Source organism: Anneissia japonica, unplaced genomic scaffold, assembly GCF_011630105.1.
Source record: "Anneissia japonica isolate Jap-2015-1 unplaced genomic scaffold, ASM1163010v1 scaffold287711_len853857_cov187, whole genome shotgun sequence".
NCBI classification, from domain to species: Eukaryota; Metazoa; Echinodermata; class Crinoidea; order Comatulida; family Comatulidae; genus Anneissia; species Anneissia japonica.
Window position 1 is genome coordinate 323,400 of NW_022753410.1, and position 23,435 is coordinate 346,834.

At 35.1% G+C, this 23,435-nt stretch overlaps 1 protein-coding gene across 1 annotated transcript in view; it reads left to right on the plus strand.

Moving 5' to 3' along the window:
• The window catches only part of LOC117122870 (A disintegrin and metalloproteinase with thrombospondin motifs 3-like), a 37,070-nt gene that overhangs the window by 2,150 nt on the left and 11,485 nt on the right, over positions 1-23,435 (plus strand). Inside the window, exons 2-4 of the mRNA XM_033268633.1 lie at positions 12,136-12,172; positions 16,810-17,165; positions 18,289-18,427. Coding sequence (XP_033124524.1) covers positions 12,136-12,172; positions 16,810-17,165; positions 18,289-18,427 — 532 coding nt within the window. The remainder of the gene's footprint in view (positions 1-12,135; positions 12,173-16,809; positions 17,166-18,288; positions 18,428-23,435) is intronic.

Consider the following 23,435-nt stretch of genomic DNA (forward strand, 5'->3'; position numbering starts at 1 on the left):
GCGCTTTTTTTTTCTGGCCATTGGATAATGATTATCAATCACACACGATCTTCAATCCCCTCTCCTCCCCTAGGAATGTTACTAGTCACGTAGCTAATTTAGTAATTCAGTATTACTAAATATCGTTTTGAATAGTCCAAATCCTACCAGGTACCCATTTATTCTCCTGGGTTGAAAGGGACAAACGTTGTAGATATTGTCCAAGGACACAAGCATTGCGATTGAACTCATTTTGGTTGGAATCCCAAAGGCCTATCTCTTATTCACGCGATTTTACTAACTCTTCGTAATAATATGGGCCTAGGCCTCACACTTTCAAAATTGCTAATTGATAAAGAGATTAATTACATGTGAATCAATACAAACGACTCACTAATGTCACATTATGCAAGACATTTACCTGGGATAATACTACAATAATTTATAGTTTTATAAACGCAACCTCTATTTACATCATCAGCGGTTTTACTTGTTGCCGGATATAAATTTGGGTATTACATAGCTCTCATGAGGTGTGAACAATGCATCGTATGACATAGCACCATTCTGTGGATAACCGCAATTACAGACACTCATCGAGCGCAAAGACGTTAAAAGACGTCATTAAGTGTGTGTTTGAATAAACCAGGAAAGTTCAAAGCGACAAAATATCCAATACAATGCTATACTAAGACTAAGCTTTTTTTCGGTACGATAATCAAATACTGATGCATTGTTCTACATAGGCCTACAACAAAAATATAATGTTAAATTCAGAGGCCAATTCTAAAGGCAATAGTCATTCCTAAGGGTTATTATATTCCAATGCGCGTGCGCATTTTAAACACGTATAAATATGAGATCAACGACACCATGAATTATTTGATTTAAGAAATTTCTCTTGTTGTTGCCAAGTTGACTTAAACAAATTGACGCAGCAATATTCGGTAAAATTTAGCGTCTGACAAGGTTAAGGTCATCAAATGATGTTGGGAATCGCGAAGATATATAGCTTGGTGTTATCTTGGGGTTATTGATTTATAATTTGATGATTAAGCAAATGTTCAATTAATAAACACGATTTAAAACTGTCCTCAGGGGCTGACGTCATACTCGTGCGTAGTACCGCTCTGTGAGCGCGCATAGATGTGAATTGTGAATTGCAATCCGTCACGGCCAGTCAAGGAATGTGCAGTAAATTGTAGAATCAATGCTTGGATATAACGTACGAACAAAAACAAATGATTTTAAACCGCAGCAAACTTTTGTGCATAAAACCGTATCATTTTTACCATTTTTTTGTGGACACAATAACAAAATTGTGTGGGGCTGTCCCAACTGTTAATATAGCTGTCCATACGGCATTGCCTATTATCTTTTAGTATGCAGGGGATGATTGTTTGAAACTATTGGGTGTGTAATAGGCCTAAATGTCAAGATTTTGGAGCAACATTTGGGAACCTTCGGAAGTTTTGTATATCAGTATGTAGTTAATAGAGAAAAGGACATTCAATTGTGTGCTTCCATCCAGAGAGCAGTGGAACAATACTTACTTTCAAAAGCTACCATCACTTAGTGAGGACTTCGTTTTATTGGTATTTTATGTGTTTTTCAACCCGTTGAAACGATGTGTCTAAAGATAACATTTTATCAAGGAAAATCGTGCGAACCAATTAAATACTTATTTAAAGTTGTTACCTCAGTTCTGATAAGATTTTTTGAAAATTCTAACTAAACAATGTTGAGAATTTTCACCATACGTAATATTGTCTCAAACATTTGTTTGGGCTAAGAATAAACACGTTTAATACACATTTTATAAAAACATTGGGAATGAAATTGCTTCAATTAAGAACAACATAAGAACAAATTAAGGCTGAGGTAAAATGTCAAATGAGATTTTTATTTTTTTTAAACTAGAAAAGTCAAAAATGTGCAGTAGGTGTGACTATGTAATACCCTCGCAGTATAATAGGTGTACCTACCTGTCATTTGAGGCCATTGGGGGCCATTTTTCTGGGGATATTTTTTTCAGGGGCCTTTTTTTTCCTGGGCCACTTTTTCCGGGGCCACTTTTACCTACACTCTAGTACAGTGTGTACTGGTACATTAATATTTTAGTATAAACAAATAAACATGTGGAAACCATTTAAAATCCGGAAATCGGGCCGGGTGATAGTTGGAGAAAATAGGACATGCTTTCGCCTGTTCATAGCACTTGAACAAGTGGCGTAGAAGGGTCAGAAAAAGATAGTATGCAACAGATTTAAAGCCAGGCTCCGGAAGGAAAATATCACTATGATATGTTGTGCAAATAAATTGAAGGGTTTTTTGAATGAATTTGTGAACTGCTAATAACAAGCATTAGCCGTTTCCGATTATTTCTACAAACACCCTTCAATGCCTTATAGTTTAGACTATGTTTCTTAGGAGCCTGGGTTTTAAGGAATAAAGACTTATTTTTTCGATATATCTAGGCAGGCCTAATTTTTCAATCTATTCTGGTGATACACCTCATCAAGGGTTAAGTGTTAAAAACTATTTCTTTAGTTACAAATTTATTAACTCTCGAGAGTCGTTTTTTCTCTAAATGTACAAATTAATAATGACATTGATAATTCATAAGAGCATTTTATCTTTAACATGTGTTGCTTCCTCCAGGAAAGAATAAGGCTTCATGGAATCGACTAAAGAGTGTTTTGGTTCAAATCTGTCACCTGTGTGATAGCAATCAAATGGACAGTGCAAACAAAATGCAAAGTGGTTAATATTGTAGATTTAAACGAGGACATCAAAAACACAAGGCGACAAGGTGTCGTTAATTTACTGATACGGAATACATCCTTTTGTGGCAGTGAGCAAGTTTAACAAGATGTAAATAATTACAAGTTTCCCTTGTTCAATTTTACCAGGAAATAGGCAGCAACGCATGGTGTTAAAGATTAGAGAAAAGCCGACTGAGAACGTTCAGTTTCTACTTAATATGATTTATAAATAACATATTTGAGAAACATTTGTGTCTACTGGGCTAAGAATTAACTATAAGGCCCACCCACTCTTGACCGTCACCCTCAACACACTTTACACAATAAAGTAACACATGATCGGATATAGTGTGATTCGGTCGTGATTTATTACGACAAAAGGCAAAAGGACCGTCGCACACGATCGGTCCCTAAATTAATTTCCATAGTAAAAATTCTTAAAAAGTGGCCAACAAGCCAAGCGGCAGGGTGCCGTAGCGCCCTAGTGTATTGGAGGAGGAAGGGGTGGCAGGCGAGAAAAAGAATTTCCAAGGAGTTATCGGTGCACGGAGCGAGGTAATTACAATCCGCAACGAGAAAAGGGGTCCGGTTATGATTCCATACGAGGAAATGCAATAGGTTGAAATTATTACGCCGACCGAGTGACACCAATTGGGGTGTACCTACGCCCCTTGACACAAAGAGTTTTTCCGCTGGTGTCGGAAAATTTATTTTCATATTTTATTGCTTTTCTTTATCACTACAATCATTTATAACTATTTACTTCTTCGCCATAAGCGTCGTCATTATCATCATCAGCATCATCATCATCATCGTCGTCGTCGTCATCGTAGTCATCGTCAACATCTACTACTATTACTACAACTTTAAATTTGGATAAAACCAAAACAGTATTACACAGGCCTGCTAATGAAGATAAATTTTACAAAACAAAGAGTGACTCTCGGCCGATATCACAATTATTATGAGCCTCGCTATACATAACTAATTGATGGGCAACAGTATTAAATTAATATTGACTTATCTGTTTATTTAATTGTTTTGAACATAATGTGTGATCTCGTGGGAGTACAAAAGATTATAGCTTAATTTGTACTGCAAAATATCCAAACGATAATCGAGATGTATTTGGTTCGATTCTCGACGGGGCAATACATTTTGTCAACCCACCGTATAGCATTATTTAAAAGTCTCCTGAGGAGAGGCTATCACATACCTAATTCGATAATATGAAATATCTCTGCTTATTGCATAATGTGCAATGCTTTAATAATAACATTAAAAAATATCTGAGAGAGTATTCAGCGTTAACTCAGTTGGTTGAGCAATCAACAGCAGTCATGATGACTTCATTTATTTTAATTCATTAAAAAATGTTAGGGATTTTGAATAGATGTAGTTGCATACGGAGAGCATCTATTCAAAATCCCTAACATTTTTTAATGTTAGGGATTTTGAATAGATATAGCATCTTTTAAAAATCAAAGTAACTAGAATCCAACATCAGGGAAACATGTCGAAAATATCTAAAAGAGTATTCAGCTTTAACTCAGTTAGTTTGAGCAATTGATAGCAGGTCTTGGCTTCCTTTATTTTAATTCATTTTGTTTAAAGAGAATTGAATTGATTTAATTGTATAAGGACAACATTTTTTAAAGATCAAAATAGTTAGATTCCAACATCAGGAAAAGTCGACTGCTACAAGCATATTAAATTCATTAGAAAAACATGCTTAAAACATTAAGGAAAACTAGCTATAAAAACCACGGAGTTAAGGTAATGGTTATTCAACTCAATGAAATAATCAGTAATAAAATCTTTCATAATTGTTATTTACAATGTTTCATGTCAGGTTTTGTTCAGGTTCACAACTTAAGTCTTTCTTCAGATCATAAAATGTAGTTACGAGATATAATGGTTTATTTACAGCAGAATCTTGGATTTGATTTTCTTTGGAATGAACTTTCCATTTATATTACAAATTCACCTACATACCAATAATTTAAAGGTAATGTAAAACACGTTTGTGAATCATTTTTAATACAAAACCTATTTTTAAAATACACATTATGAGGGTTAACTGCGAATTTATTCATTTTTTATTATTATTTGTTTAATCCAAAGAAGTACACTATTCCATTTGACTTTTAACGTGCGGAACACCACATATTTTTGAAGCACTCGTCTTTAGCATTTGACAAGAAAAAATTAAATTAAGATTGTATAGCGCTATCGTGTTTTGTATGAAATACATGTTTTGTATGAAACTAATAATCTTTCTAATGAATGTTGATAGGGCTCAATATTATTTCTCTTTCAAACATTTAAGGGGAGGTGTCCAAATTATATTATTAAATGATTTTGACAAAATCACTAAATTACAAACATATTAGTTTAACTCTTAAATCTCGGGCACCTGTCGGTTATTATTTTAAAATACATCATGTACAGATCCCAGCGGACATATTGCCTCTTATTTGCCTTCGTTCTGTAGTGTCTAAACTTTAAAATTATTATTCGTCACAAACAGATTTCATAATGCCAGGTCTGTATTCATCCCACGTGTCTGTTGAAATTAAAATTTGATTGGTTGTAATGAAACGTGAATTGTCTGGGCACGCACAGTTATGTTGTAAATGTTATATGTATAGGCCTATGTATATGGTTCTTATTGAAATTCAACAAAGAAACTTAGATTAAGCCCTTTGTGATCAACGCCCCCTGCAGTGCAACGACCCCTGCAGTGCAACGATTACCTTGGTCAGTATCTAATAATAGACACGGGACCAACGGCTTACCGTCCAATTTGAAGGATGAGGTACAGTATTTAAAGCAACGTTTCTTACTCAAACAAGCAAGCAAAATTCAGTAGCATGTTATGAGGTCAAGTCCCTTACCTAACTCGCACTCGACAGATATGTACTGTACGCGCAAAATTGAAACAAGTCAGCTGACATAACCCTTTTAAAAGTATAATCGAAGTTGGAAAAGTTGATAGGTAAGACAACAAGACTTCCAAATCCAAACATTATAATCATTCTACTTTTGGCTTACTCTATACACAGGGTAAATGTGTAAGTATTGTTTGGTCAGTGCGGTTACAGGTTATCAAAACTCTCTCTATTTCGCTGGGAATGTAATGCTTATAACAAATTAAAATTGACATTGCTCCTATTTAAGTTTAAAGTTGTACCGGTATAGCTTAAATAAGTTTGGTTTAAATGCATAATCATTCTACTTTTGGCTTACGCTATACACAGGATGGATGTGTAAGTAGTGTGTCAGTGTGGTTAGGCTATCAAAACTCTCGATGGAAAATTATCTATAGAGGGAGAAAACAACTAATTTATTTTGCTAATGTTTATAGTAAATTTAATTTGGCATTGCTCCTATTAATATAAAAATATGTACCGGTATTGCTTAAGTAAGTTTGGCTTAAATATTTCACTATACAATATTTATATCTTCTTGAAAAAACATTGTCTATTTGGGCACAAGTCCCAATAATATGATAATCGTAACTTCAATACACTTGCATATGTCATTCATGCTGTTTATGCGTCTGAAGTTTTGAATAAAAAAAAAACGATATATAAAATAACATATTATATTAGTTTCGATGGTCCTTGGAAGCCTATAGGCCTAAGGGGTATTTCACATTTAGGAATACAAGTCCTAAGTTAATATATATATATATTTCTATACATTTCATGTCTTTAATTGGGATTTTTTTTTATTGTAAATAACAAATACAAATATATTTGATTGTATTTGTATAAAAATACTCATAACAACTAGACGAAGACATATGAACGTTTTTGCAACTTACTGTAAGTAAATTGATCTATACGAAGAATGTTTATAATATTTCGTACAGTATTCTCCAAAATAACATCAAACGTTAACATCGACAAGTAGTTGTATTATTTTCCGACAGTGACTCATAAATTTGTCTCAAAATGAAGCCAAGAATGTGATCTCATCGACATATTGCGGGGCGATAACATGTCGAATGCTCGCATTAGTTTGCTATCAGATCAAATAATAACAGAGAGCCAAATGCTTAAGAACACATCAAAATTAACGAACTCATTGCAAACAATGTAAACATACATAAAGTGATAGAAATCGTGATTATCTCTTCAGTACGACAGCAAACTCTACGGTATTCTATAGTCTTGTAGTTCCATGCACTGCGTAGCTGTCTAGCATAACATTATGGTGCTTAGCTTAAATTACTACATAGGAGCAAGAAATTTTGAAATGCACTTTGCCTGTAAGTGTTATATTTTTCCCACTGTGTAGACCTATGAAAAACGACTATATATAGTACTTGGGATAAAATAGGAAAGTGTATTGAAGGTAAACATGATATGCAACAGTTGACTTAAATTTATCTTGTCAGTGGTTACATATATATAGTACAGTACCGAATAGTATTGGCACATACTGTTATTATACTATGCAATAATATTAGTATATATTATTAGTGAATGGAATGACATTTAGTGCGTTTTATACCTACTAATGCACTGGTAAGATGTAAGGAAGATTTTTTATTTCCATTTTTTTTTGCTATTTGTCTGTGTAGGCCCTACTTAAGACGCTTATTCTCTATCCAGGGTATGAGTACCTGAGTATGCTGCATTCACGGTTGGAACTACAAAACGTAGGTTTATTAAGCATTGTGGACCACATGGCAATGCGCATATAATAAAAACAATTAGGGAATGTATAAATCTGTATAAATTATTGTTAATACTGGTGAAAGTTATATCCTACTAGTAATGCATCTTACCGCTCATATACAGTACTGCATGTGAGATGGTGTGAGTGACCACGAGTACGTTACCATCTACCGATACGGTACGTACTGGCGACGTGGCCAACATGATTCGGCTATTTTTTTTTTATCACAATAGTCCGTTGTATCATAAATGTAACTACATTGCAGTGAATCATGAGTGACCTGTTCAGCATTCATTTAGTGCCTTAATCTATAGCTACAGTATCAATAGCCTGGCTGTGACCATCTGAATTACATAAAAAAGTAACTGTTTAAAACTATCAAAAAAATTTTAGAATATAAACCCTGTATAAAACTCATTCTTTTATAATCATTAGGGAGAAAAAACCCACAAAAGATTTTTCCCTTTAAATATGTGTATATATAGAATATCAAGCTTATTCGAGTCATATTAGTCTATTGGGATGTCTGACTATTTACTGCAAGACATTTTTTGAGTATCGTCAAGTTGGGAATATCCAATTAGGCCTATATTATGTACATTTCACTAGCTTCGATACAAAGTGATAAAAGATAGCTAAGCTAGGCACTTGATGTTATGCTAGATCGTTGACGTCATACAGCATTGAATGGAAATTATGTCTCGACGAAGGAATAGCTAATTATTTAAATAGTCATCTCATGTGTTCACACAATTATAGGTTATGGGCAAAAATTAATTCCTATGGTTTGTTGAAATGTAAACATTCATCTTTTAATTTACGGTAACTAAGACGCACACCACTAGCATTATGTCTCCATAGGGCTAATGGTTGAAAATTGAACCCCATTTTAAGTCTGGATTCACTGATGGTTGCTAACAATGAATTGGAATTACAACAGATCTTGCTAGTAGTATTCATGCATTATGTGTTTAAATAAAATTAAATGGATGTTTAATTTTATTTAAACACATGCATTATGTGTTTAAATAAAATAAAAAATCCATTTATTGTTACAAGCCTCCTGTTATTATAGGCTTATTAATTTACAAGCAATACAGTATTTTGGTGACACGTTCAAAAGCTAAACGTGTTTAGGCCTGGCCTGATGTGTTGCTGACGTGTATCATTAGATGTGCTTAGGTAGGCTATTTATGATGTCAAATACATTTATTTCTAAACACGCCAAGCTCCTAAGCACATTAAGGTATGTCTAAACACGTTTAGCTTTTAAACGTGTCACCAAAACGGGACAATATTGCGTGGAGCTTTGCGTTTGAGCGAGCCAAACAGCCGAGCGGTTAAGGCAGGGGCACCGTGATCATTGCCAACAATACCGTATCGGCACAGATTCGCGGCCAGCTCGCACCTATAGTTCTGGTGGTGGAACAAGTCTTCTCGGATAAGGACTATAGTAGGCCCAGTGTACACAAATGCTCATGTGCACTTTAAAGAACCCAGTACCGGTACATTTTCGATATAAGTAGGGGGTTACCCCGGTGTACTGGTTCATTCGGCCCCTCTCGTGGACAGGAAAGTGCGCCGGTTTACTGGCTGCAGAGGACATGAATTGACCCTCAGGGGTGGAAAAAGTTATTGAAAAGTGCAACATCTAGTAACGAGCGCATAGAGACTTCGTTTATTTGCGCTATATAAATCCATCTATTATTATTATTATTATTATTATTATTATTATTATTATTATTATTATTATTATTATTATTATTATTATAAATCCTCCACGCTGTTTTTAAAATGTACCCCCCAAAATACTAGGCTCTCAATAGAAATTTGTATAATACACTTAAGAACTCAAATGCGAATCGCTTAAACATTTTATTGATATATTGCACTTTGATTAGTTGTAATTTCGGTAATAACAAATCCTTCGAAAATGGCAAAGCAATCGTTAGCAAAAGAATCACGTAAACGAGTGGGATTGTTACTTCTATGTAGACCCTCTGTGTCATTGAACTTATTTAATGATGTACTTTGGACTAACGGTAATTGAAGTCAGATTTAATATGAAGTACTTGCAAAATGTATTCCTAAAACCATGATAGAGGTACTGTATATCACAGAGTGAATTGAATTTGAGCGGAAAACATGTTTTTCACTGAGTTAAGTTCAGTTAAGAGCACTTAATTACCATAAACCTCAAAGTACAGTGCAGTACACCAAAATAAAATAAATACACTGTATTGAACAGCTATACAAACAGCTAACACACTCCATTGAAGTAATGCCTCCTTGGTGACTTTGTCGATTACCGAACCAGATCTGTAACAACTTTATAACTTGATTATTCGAGTTTATAAGCCGCTAACTTCTTTGACCACTTTCTCTTCCATCATTGGTTGCTGCAGAGGGCTTATCATTGTTTGCATAGTGAAGGCTTAGGTGTTTTTTTTTTCCAGTTTGGACACTTCAATAATTGTCATAGCACCTCACTAGGTAAATGCATTCCACTTATCAATAGCATTAAAAAGAGAAAAAAGGTTTTCTATAGATGCATTGTGTGCTGTTTTATCATAGTAAGTTATAAACAAATGCCCCGAACAACCATTAAAGTTTAAATTAAACGTACGTATGTGGGCTTTCGTTTTAGGTGGGTTGTCAGATTGTTCCAGTTGTCCGCTGATACTATATTATGCCACTATACATTTAATCTCTGTTTCCACGAGTTACGTCACTGGCGTGTACAGCAACATTCTGACGTCATCTCAGTGTGCATCATGTACATAAAACGAGGTTTGCGGTGTTGATGTTATTAATTACATTATTATTTGAGAAAACATTTGCAAATACGGACCCACCAAATTGACATGGTATCACAGTGTGCAATGCAGACCATACACAAAGTTACTTGATAATTAAAATCAACCGTTTTGTTTTCATGGAAGACATTAAATGTCTTTCATCTTTTTCTATAATGGCGACTCCCAAAACTACGTGAGCAAAACTTGAACTTTAAGTAGGCCTACTGGCCTCAATAAACGTGATATCAAGCTTTATAGTTTGAAATGACTTCCACATCTGGTATCTTTAATCTGATGATAAGTAGTACCGACCGTAAGTTCAACTATACAAACCTGGTTTATAGTTTTGAGATTTTCTTGATGTAATTTCCTATTGGACAAACTTAATTTGATGTTACAGTATTACAGCCATATATTCCCCATTGGGTTTCATTATGTAGGCCGGTGTCACAAGCCTTTCAGTTCTTGTGTATTTTCCCCCTCCCCGACCCCACGCGCAAACGATTTTGTAAGTAATAGTATGTTTCTAAAGTGGCGGCCATCTAAACCAACTTCCTTAAAAGGGGCCAAATACACTGAATTTAACATGAAAATCAAATCTTTGTCTTGACAGAACGAATTGTGGCACAGGGCGGCAGAGTTTATAGGAAGTAAAATCAGTGAGTTCGTCGATACTTTCGTCAATTTCATACAACAGTATGCCATGATTTGACATTTGACCGACTGCAGTCATCTGTGTTATGCCTAATGTAGTGTAACCTGCTGAGATCACATGACGTTGATTTTAGTTTAGGCCTATTTGTTGGAGAACTACTGGACATAGGCCAGTAGTATTTGAAATTGATGCCATGTATTATTAAATTTATAACGACAGCTTTATAATAGTTGATAACGGATTTTATTGGACTCTCGAGTAACACTCATTGAATAACTGTCGCTTTTATTTCGATACCTTTGCTGATAAAACTTAGTTTTAACCAATAATCTTCTTAAGGTTATTTTTGTTGACTCCCTTTCTTCCCTATTAACATAGGAAACCTATGCTGTAGGGTTCTTATATTTGAAACGTATGCACTTTCAAATTATCACCTGTTGGCGTATTACGCACTTGTCAAACTACATCTCAACTACATGTGAATAAATACAAAGTGAGTTAGAATCATTATACAGCCTGCGGAGTTTTTATGGTAAGATTGAATAGCGTATCGCTATAATTATGTATTAGGCCTATATTTTAAAAATTTTTAAGACGTATTGTCTTGCTCAGAACGTGCTCGGTAAATTGTTCAAAATTATGATTCTCGTTACAGTGCATACTCTAGTTCACTTGCGTTTTAACGATTATGAATCAAAAATTTGAAACGGAATCCAGGGTTTGCATGTAATTGTGAGCTTTTAAGAGAATGCTTCCAAGTAGTAGAGAATAGGGATCTATGTTGGGCTTTTTAGAGGCTCAGACAGCGTCGGCCGACGCAGCCCGACCCGATTTATCGTCGGGGACAGTCTTAAGCCGTCGTGAGAAATATTAAACACGTTTAATATTCTACTACGCGACTGCCCCCGACGCACACCATCGCGTCTGCGTTCAACTCACACAGACCCGACGCGACAACAAATCGCATCGGGCTGCGTCGGCCGACGCTGTCTGAGTTGGCCTTAAAAGAGTCGCCTGTAAAAACCCAAGATGTGAGTCCCACACATTGGCAGAGCAGGGCCTCTTTAAGGAGCACTAACGTGTAAAAAAACGTCGAACCTTTGTGTTACGCCACTGAAGACAGGATCTGTGTAGAGATAATATTATTAACATCAACTAATATAAAATATATCAACAATAAATTTGAGCAACCAGCTCCATTAATGTAAATCGCCAAATAGTATTACGATAATTATTTTCATTTTTTCAGGTACTTTCGGTATATGGAAGTCAAACTGAAAATCAAGGTAAGTACATTTTTATTCCGCGCATGAGTTTTGATGATCAGTGAAAAGGCACCATGTACACGCGTTCACAAGTGAATAAGAGATTAGTAAGCTTCTTGAGCGTTTCATTATATTATTTGACGTACTGCCAAGCGATTAATGCACAGTTAAAACTACTAAAGCTAATTATTTTAATTAGTGCATGTAATTTTTTGAATATTTTTGCTGGCTTTACAAACGTAATATTATAGTCATTAACCCTACTTATTTGAGTGAGCTGCTACAGGCTCAAAATTACGCTAGACCAATAATAATCCAGACCAAGGATATGATTATTCGGCGATTTAAGCACATAAAATAATTATACGCGCGAGAAATTCATAATATTTCACCTTTTAGCCTTGGATGATTAACAACTTTAGATATGCCTAATTATATGTATCCCTGATAATTTGCCAGTTGAATGGCATAAGCAGGGTGTTGATAAATGGAGACTAAAGTCTACTGAACTCCATTCCGATTACTAGTAGTCTTAGGATTTGCCTTTGAAATACACACTTTCCAAGTTTTCAACCGCTTCCATATTTAATTAAATAATTCAATTGATGTTGGAATTAGAGATTAATGGGAAGAGGCGTTCTTCCCATCAAACTCCCTTACATCGTGTTTAGTATGTCAATGCCATGTGGTGACATGATTGGCTGTTGCTCTCTCTCAGGTTTTCGTTTTCTTGTTTTATTTGTAAATTTCAGTGGCCCAATACATTTTTTTTTATAAGAACACCAAGGCTGAAATTGCTTAAAAATTAAGAACAAAATAAGAACAAATTGAAGCTCATAGGTAAAATGTCAAATGATTTTTTTAGAGAAAAAGTAGAAAAGCCATAAATCATATCTGTACTTTATGTGCAAAAGACTATGTAATACCCTCTCTACAGTACAGTAGCGGTAGGTGTGCTACCTGTCGTTTGGGGTCATTTTTACAGGGGCCTTTTTTCTGGGGGGATATTTTTCAGGGGCCATTTATTCCTGGGGCCACTTTTACCTACATTACAGTGCAGTGTATACTGCTGTACAATAATAATTTTCTATGTTTGAAAAGTATGTAAAATAAGAACAAAATAAGAACATTTTGAGCCTGAAATAGGCCAAAAAATAAACCTGGGCAAAAATGTTACTGGTTCTTATTTTTTTTTAAAGTGTAAAGAGTATGATACTATCACGATTTTCTTTTTTATCGTTAAGAGAATACTCAGCGGTCCATTAAACAGGTACATGCAACAGGAACCACCACTTCCCTTTATTGGCATGCTTAATATTTTCACACGATAATTTTCCTTCACCGGAAAAGTAAACACATTTTCAAAAATATAAATGTAAACACTGTTTCAATATTATAGGAGTGGTGTTTTGCCCCACCTGATGTGTTATCGTACTAAATATTCAGTATGTTCCTAAATACTTTCGGGTGATAATTGAACCAACGAACTCCAGATAACTATCCTGGTGTCATAACCATTAGACCACCGAGCAGAATAAAGAAATTAACTAAATTGGTTATAGCTCAGGGACTGCCCATAAGCGGTCCAGAGGTGGAGGTGGGGAGTCTAGGAATTTTAAAGGCTTGTATTATGTCCGACAAACTGTAGATTACACAGATTTTTTTTTTTTTCTTGCGGACGGAGTTGCGGGTTTTTTTTTGTTTTTTTTTTAAAGCCAGCTCGATCCGAGCTGACCACACAACCACTTTCGCCTCTTCTCTGAGCCCACGGCTTATATCTCAGCTTGTACTTTTATGTTATAGTGGGAATCCTAAGTGCGAAGAGGCCGTGTTGTTACCATTGAAGCTGTTGCTGTGTGAATATTTATTACATTTCGGATTAATTTTTATTTATGACCATAACTGTCGAAATAAATACTACGGATGTTAAAGGCCATTGACTTCCCACATTTCTAAATATTATTTTGAACTTAAGGAAATAATAAATCTTGAAAGTGTTAATTCCTGCAATATTATAGGAGAACTCTTGGTTGCCAATGGACCAACACGAGTGCCATTATTGTCACTGCACCGTGTTCCAAGTTGGCGGGCCCTTCTCGTAGTAAGCAATACTAATCCTATACTTTAAGGGTCTAGGGGAAAATGACCTCCTCTCCCCGTCGGATAAGAATGGACCCGACAACATGGTGAAGTCCTCGGACTAAAACATTAATTAGCCGTTCAAAACAAAGTTACCAATCCCTGATATCCTGGTCTTAAATCACAATTTGGACCACTATACACCATGCAAGCTTTTCTCATGAACACCATCAGGGATTTTGTTCCGGGCCCAGACCAATGCTTTAGGTGGCTCTCTGGTTTGGACCCCTTGTGAGATAGATTTTACTCCCTGTCGGCAATGTTTAAGCCTGGTGGTATACAATACTATCACTGAGACTACAACTCACTAACTGACGGTCGGTCAACGAAATATTTTCCAAAACATCCTAGGTAGATTTCCTTCCCACAATAATATATTTTTATTCTTGTACCATACCTTCAATGACGAAACTATAAGCAAATTCTAGGTAATTATTATATATAGCGGTATTTTACGCTATCATTCATGAACGGGCCCCCCTCCTACTCAACGAATTACAGACTCTTGTACTTTTCATTGAGGAAACTAGATTCTGAGCAACACCCGTGCAATTAGACTTATAACGGTATATTTACGTTATCATTTACAGTCCGTTATAGCCAAATAGTCTGCACGTCGCCTTGTAGATTACGCATGATCATTTGTATAACTAAGTTACAAGAACTACTAACAAATTCACGCTTGTAATATATATCTTCTTTAGTTCTCGATTAATTTACAAACGGAAATATGTGTCTTTGCAAAACAACTACAAGACGCCTAAATAGAGACATCTCGGATGAAGAACGGGGCTCTGATATAGATTTAACTTAACCAATATTATATATCATTTGGATATCATAACCTTGTTGCAAGCTACGGTACGCGTGGTAGATACATCCGCACTACGGGGTCCACAGTAGGTCTCCACTATAATGGCGAAGTTCGAGCCATGTTCTGGACCTTGTCATCCTTAGGAGGGCCTCATGACCAAACATAACATCGGAAATCATATTTTGGTAACTTATCTCATGGCATATTCAAAATTTATTAAGAATGTTTATCCTCGACATAAGTAAACGTATCGAGAATTTGAGGAAGGAGAAGAAACTTTCCATTTTTATGAGTGGTCGTGAACACACTCCTGTTAGGCCTGTATCGCAATGCCATCAGCTCAGCAAAATAATACATGCACAAAAACCTATATGTATTTGAATTCTTAGCAATGATTGAATTCTAGTAATAATTGAATTATTTATGATAAATTAATTCAATTATGATAACTGTGATCAATTAGTAATCAATGCGATTCGTAGATAGCGTAAAGTCGGTCTGCATTAATTATGTTTAAATAGGCATTGCATTCATTACAAGCTATCTCTGACAAGCAACTGATTTAAGCTAAAGGTCAATTTCAACTTGGGGGTCTCATCATCAATTAGCAATGATCATACTAATTACCAAACCAGAATTTGACAGCTACCCGGAAGTCAAAGTTATAGCGGTCAGTACCGATTTATATAGAAACCGTTCAGATAGGTATTATTAAGAATTGAACAAACTATTCCCCTGTGGATTTAGTTTAATTGGTAGAGTCAAATTTTCCGTTTTAAGCCCACGCCGGGTTTATCGAGACAGAGGAGGGATAGACAGATTTGTAATCCCGTAATCACGCTCGTTGTTGGTCGAGACACATGGGCAAGTAAGGGTAGCTTTAATGTACAAGATTGTTATACTGACAAGTTGTTTGTGTTTGTAGCATTGTGGTCAATCTTCAAAAAGATAGTGGATAAAACTGTACCACATTTTATTATTTGGATATTACCAGTTATATTTAATCCAAGTGCTTTGATGGAGTCGATGAGCCGGCGTGGTATTTTACCTACGAATCAATGGTGAAGATGTCATACGACATAAATGTTCTTAAACACGGACATATAATAATTGTGTTTTCATTTTAAACGACACAATTTTTTGCAGGACACAATAATAAAGAATCAATATCATTATTGCTGTGTTGAATTTAAAAACTTAAAAATATTTATATATATATAGTAATATATATATACATAATATATATATATATGTATATATATATATATATATATATATATATATATTATACATATACAAATCGTTTAATTTCTAATGGGTACCATATTAAAATATAAAGAGTTAAAAACGCATTACACTGGTCATTCCGTTAGCGTACATAAACAACAAGTGGTGCATCCAAAACTTTGAAATAGAGGAGCCCCAGGAAGGGACTTTACAATCCAGGTCTGCAACACCCGACCTCCATCATAGTTGGGGCTGACTGTTACGAAATTGTGTCTTATTGCCCAAGAACATGAAAAAGTACAGTGTAACTAGCCTCAGACTCAAAGCCTACCTTTAACCAAGATGTATAATTTAGTGATGGTCTACCAAAATATTGTTTATTAGGCCTATTCTCATTATAGTTTATATCATATTTATACTGTATCACTGGGAGTGTCTCTTCATACCAGTTATGATGTCTTGTAAATCTCTTTTGTAGATCTAGGTGGTACACATATAGTCCGCCCGTTTGTCTCCACCCAGGATGGAACGTTTGTATCTTTCGAATTATATAACGAGGCTGATGAGATCCAGCAAGACTTCAACCGAATGCGACGAAATGCAGTGCCACAACAAGACGAACGAAAGTACTTTGGGCTTAATTTTGAAGGTGTCATCCTGGTCCTAAATTTGACCAAAAATGAGCACATACTCGGCCCGGCGTTCTCAGTGGAGACAGCAACTGAGGATGGAATTGTGAACGTTCGCGCATCACATGAAAAACAATGCTTTTATATTGGCAGTATTGTAAGCGACGCTTTATCTGAAGCTGCCATAAGTACATGTGATGGAATGGTAAGTGTATGTTGTTTCTAAATAAATTTGCATAATAATAATAATAATAATCGTAATAATAATAATAATTATTATTATTATTATTAATTTAATTATTATTACAAAAGAGTATTATTAAACAGTAATAATATTATTATCAATAGTGATAATAACAAAATAATTTGTCTATTTTTTTCTACACACAAAGTATAAAACAGTATATTTATAAATAATATACAATTCAGAATTAAACATAAATGCGATGATTAAAAGTTTAATAGCATTGTCCTAAATATGCAACGATTGTCAAGTGTGTAATAAAATTATTGATTAGTTAATGACTCATATTGTCAAAACTGTGTTTAATTTCCCAACGCTATTAAGTATTTGAACTCTATCTAACACTTTCAAAAGTCCTTTACGTGCACGATGACAATTATTACTATGTCCATTCTCCGTGGAAACACAGAACAGGAATGCATTGCGCTGGTCATTATAAAAAGCCAGCTGACGCTTTCTTATCAGCGTTAGCATGTAAACGCATCGGAAACGATCGCAGCGTCGGATTGGGGAAGAAGTTAAATTTGAACACTCAAAGTTGTGAAGATAATTTTTTGTAGTTAAACAGAAGGAATTCATCGATATAAGAAAAGTACGCTATGGTTTGACGTTTGTGCTTTGATGTTAAGGATCATAATGAATATCATCGTCATTGTCGTCGTCGTCGTCATCATTATCATAATCATCATCATCATCATCACCATCATCATTATCATCATCATCATATTGCCATCACTGTCATCTGTAAATTTCTTTTGACTTTTCGAATTTCGCCGAGAAATTCGATTTTCTGTTTTCATATTATTATCTATAACAGGCAATAAAGTTTCTTCGGAATTTGTATCGCCGTCATCCATCATAATATCTAGTGCCTTGACTAGCACATAAATACAGTGCAATGTGTCTATGAGCTCTTTTTTACCAAATGACTACAAGTATAAGCATACTTATGATCATAATCGTCTTCGTCATCATCGTGGTCTTTGCCGTTATCGTCTCTTCCTTTTCTTTAATATGTCATTTTTAATCATTTTCCTAACAATTCCCGATGTCTCGAGAATCAGTCTCACACACTTTGTTTCAGAATGGCATATTCAAATATCAAGGTGCAGAATATATTATCGAACCCGAAAGACGAGATAGGGAAAACAGTGAAGAAGGTACGCCTCACAAAATTACTCAACTCGAGCAAGACGAAGACAACGTCTTTGATCTTAGACACGGTAAGCCAGAAACTTTGGTTCTAGATTCAAGATTTCATTTATTGTCCAAAATGGAAACACTAGGTGGCACACAATTCATTGCAAGGCTAAAAATACAATAATATATAAAATATATTTCAAAAATACTGAACATATGACTAAAGCACGTAATTAGATAACAATAAAAATTCAAATATATTATAAGTAGTTAATACAGTATTGTGGTTGTATTTCTTCAAAAGTACTGTTCTTATGCGTATTGTAATTCTTCTTTTTATATTATTATTATTATTATTATTATTATTATTATTATTATTATTATTAATTATTATTGTCAACGTTATAATTATTATTACCCTTATTATTATCTTTATCATCATGATCATCATCATCATCATCATCATCAGTTACAATCACCAGTACCACCATGAACATCATCATCATTATCATCATCGTCATCATCATTATCATCTTCATCATTTTACTCAATTTAAATTGGGTTTGGAACTGTCAAATTGTAACGCAATTCATCTGTGCTAAACTGCCCTAGTTAAATAATCATTAAATTGAATCACATATACGTTATATCTCGTCCCTGTTAAAATAAATTTTGGCTATATACGTAGATATACCAAGCCATACTGTTGCTATTAATCGTATGTTCGAATCATATCTTTCATCAGTGTCACAGAAAATATTTTCCGTACAGTTGATAAACAAACAGAAGTCATCGTGCTTTTTTCTATCACGTCACTCAAAATGGCGGACATGATCGCATACTGGCGTGATTTATCGGTGAACCTAAACAGGTCAAAACAATGTCCAATACTTAAAACTTTCATCATGCTCTTAAAGTATTAAACGATTTCTTTAGCTGTCATATCTCCTCAATACTTTTTGGCAAAACATAAAACACGGGATGAAACCGCATAAGGAATTAACAAATTAACGTTTAGCAGCTAAAGTAGTACTATCGTGCAGATAATAGCTTCTCAGTGAAAATTAAAAATATATGTTTTGGAACCATAATGTAAAATGGTTCAGGATCATTGCTAAAAGTATTCCTATTTTGGACTTCAGGATAGAGTAGAGTTGCTATAAACGAGTGATCGAACCATTAACTGAAACGAATTCCCTTCAAAACCAGGTCCCAGTATTGGCAGATTTGCCAGTCGAATGGCCGAGCGGTAAGGCAGGGGAGCCGCTAGCTACATCGGCGCTGGGTCACCCCTCGTCCAGGTTTCGGTTGGTAGAACCGGGTCTTCTCGAACAAGAAGATCCAGTGTACACCTCTAGCTCGTGTGCACTTTAAAGAACGCATTGCATCTTTTGGAAGAGTAAGGGTTACTTCGATTTTGTGGTTCATTTAAGCCTATGTCGTGGAATGATTTGAATCTGTAGATACTAGGCCCTAAAGCGCTTCTTTACGGCGGTAGAGGTCACAGTCCACGGCACGACAGAATTCAGCACAATGATGCTTCGATTTATTTGTTGTTCTCCTAACTTTACCTTTAACTTTTGCCTAGATTCAACCTTTTGGCTTTGGAATGGTAATTTTTTTAGTTTTCAACTGATCAAAATATTATCATTATTATTATTATTATTATTGTTAATTTTATTGTTATTATTATTGATATTGTTATTATTTTTTTTAGGGGGGGGGGGGGGGGGGGGGGGGAAAGGGGGGTTTTGAAATGGGGATTTTTTTTGCACGTAAGTTGACATGCAGTAGCCCTAAAGCTCATGGTGTTTAGCGGCGAAATTTTATGTATTGATATTGATGTGGAAATAAATGGATATAGGATACTTAAATCCAATGACAAGTTGAAGTCTATAAAATTGTGCACTTGTGGTTGACTTACGGGTACATTGCTTCTTTTTTTTTAAGAGGAGCCCCTACACAGCTTGGCATACTAGTGATACTGTAAAGTCCATTCATTTAACACTGACATTCAATTTAGCTCAAAAGCTTTAACCTTTTTTCGTATGAGGAAGCTGTTGAGAAGTTTCTTAATATTTTTCTTTGAAAGTTCATTAAAGTTTATCTATATATAGGCCGCGGCAGTGGGGTCAATTTAATTAAAAACATTGAAGTATGTACGTTATTAGTGTTCTAACAATCCGCTATTCGTACTGCCGACCAGATACAGATTATTCGTAATTGGTCATTCAAAAAAAAAAATCGTAAAAATTGTGTTGCATTGTACGGAAATTCAGCCTAAATTGATAAAGCGTTTGTCTCGGATGGGCACAAGTTTGCAAAAGAACCATAATATAAGATCAAATTTCAAGATCCCTAATTTGGGTAAAACATCATTATGTTAACCCTACAGTAGCCACTAGAGCTCAGTTTGGAAGCGTTTTGGAACAGTGGAAATAGTTTCTTTCCCCAGCCTCCTCCAGGTTTGGTTCCAATCCATCGCTGTGCATTTTACTTGTGTCATTGGGCAAGGCCCCTTATTTACATTGCTTCAGTCTACCCAGCTTTTGCAATGGGTACCAGCAAATTAGTGGGAGCAGCCGGTGTTGGACCAACTCCCACCCAGGAGTAGTACCACACACTCATCCGCTTCACGCTACAGGAACTGGGAATAAGCCCTATGAGCAACGTGGCTCGGCAATTACTTACTAAAGCTCAGTGTTCTAGTGGTATTCGGGGGGTTCAAGGGGTTCGGACGAACCCCCTCTGTGAAGAAACGTAACAAAATACTATTGGGTCCTAGTATTTAATCTTGAATTTTCTAATGTTTCTTAATTCATTTAAAAAAAAAATATTTTAAATACAAAAGAATTTATTTTTGTATTAGTTTCAACTTCATCCAAAAAAAAAGTGTTTTCAAAATTTTGATTTTGTAATTTTAAAAAGATCATGCGTGTGAACATGGCTCCTATTGTATAGAGGATGAATGTGCATGCTATGTTTGTATGCAAGCTTGTCTTTGAGTCGGGTTAACCCACTGAAATCGAAAAAAAAAATCATCTGCTATCAAAAAACTCCAAAGATTAAGTTACTTCTAGCTATATCTGGAAAAGCCTGGGAAGATTTTTAAATTTAGTAGACTTAAAATCAAAGTTGTTTAAGGTTTCACTTTACAGAATATAGCACTATTACGGTGGCTACTTGCCACCTGCTAATTTTCCCTACGGATTTTTTTCTACCTAGAGAGTTATTCCCCAGGCTATTTCCCCCCATTTTTTCGATGCATTGTTCCTCCTAGTTTTGTATTGATTTTTTCCATAAGGTTATCTTCATTATACTCTATAAAAGAGAGAACCTTTTTTTTTTATTTTGTGTTTTCTCTATATCAATTAACAATTGTCTAGTCGTTGTAAGGTTACACTAAAAAGGTGTGCCGATGATACAAAAGCGTTATTCAATCAATTGACTAATTGACTATTGAGGCATTCGCAATACAGTATTGATGAAGCATAAATACACATTGTAGAAAAGATTTGAAAGTTTAAATCCGGGTTTACATAAGAAATAGAGGAAAGAAAACAGGATATCTTTATAACATGTTTCCTCTTTTCGAATTTCGATATCACACCTATATACCCATATTTCTCTGCATCCACAAAAAACACCCCGGCAAGTAGCGGAAGTATTATTTCTGTACTTCTACAGTACTTTTGAGGTCAATGCTCATTAGTGATTCTCTTCTACGATACGCCTACTTTTATTTTAAATTACCGATATGTGTTACGGTTCATGGTAGCAATTACGCCTATATCATTAAATATATTTCATTTAATTAATTTTATTTAATTTGTTTATCTATCAGAAAATTAGGTCAATTTATGTTTTATAAAGTATGCGTATTATATATATTTTTAAAGTTTATATTACTAACATTTATTATACACCGAATGCAATTTCTTATTGTTTTAACCAACTAGGATGTGAACAGAATATTGATAATTGTGTACGTATTCTTTGCTTAAAGTTACAGAACTTGTTACAATATATTGTAACAAAAAGTAGAATTTGAAATTACAAAACGCATAACGACTTGCTTAATTACCGGTACTCAGATAGGCCCTTTATCTTTTTTCCCGTGAGTCCAACTCAGAGTCCAACTGAAAATAAATGTTGGCCCTCTAAACAAATTAATTAAGAATCAGGGGTGTAGGAGTATAACAGGAGGGGTAGAAAGAGTGTCGAATGTTAGGAAAGGTTCAACACCGCATGTTTGTGAGTAATGAATGTTTGTGTACATAATTCGGGTGCTCAAATTAAACATGCATTGAAACTCTAATTGTACGTGGCTTTATTAAAAATATTTTTGTTTATGTAGCTGATATTGTCAATGAACACTCCCTAAAAACAGCTTAAACGCCCAGTGGTTATCGCCCCCCCCCCCAGAACCCCACCGAGGCCCCGACCCTGGACCCCGGCGGGGGCTCTGATGGCCGCCGGCCCGCGTTTGAAATCACGTATTTCAATTATTTAAGGTTGGTAACTATGTAACCTACCTAGGCATAGGTTGGCAGATCAGACAAAATAGACTTAGAACAACTAGCATTCAATTAAATACAATTAAAAACAGTTTTGGCTCGACGTCGTAATAATTTATGTACGAAATGTGTTCTTCAGGCCTATCAGTTCATTAATCTATGGAAGAAAGACTACGTATCCAACTACTCAATAATGTTGATTTCCGGTCATCCAGGACTCAAACTTTTCCCGGGGACCCCCGGGCCCTCTTTTATTTTTGGGTTTATGGGAAAATGAATCCCCTCTTTCAAATCCTGGATCCGCCCCACCAGAATGTGGTATGACACCAGACTAGTTAACTTTATGGTCATGCGTTCGATTCCACCAGAATTTTTTTCAGGGATTTGGGTTCGAACTGAGCAGTCGTTGCAATAACAGGCTTGTTTAAATTTTAAATTAAAATTAAATAATTATATACATCTCTTGTAACTGAAGAAAAGCAGAGAAATATGTTTAAATCAAAATAGTAATGTTTTATGTATAGGCCTAAACAAATACACACACACACACACACACACACACATATATATATAT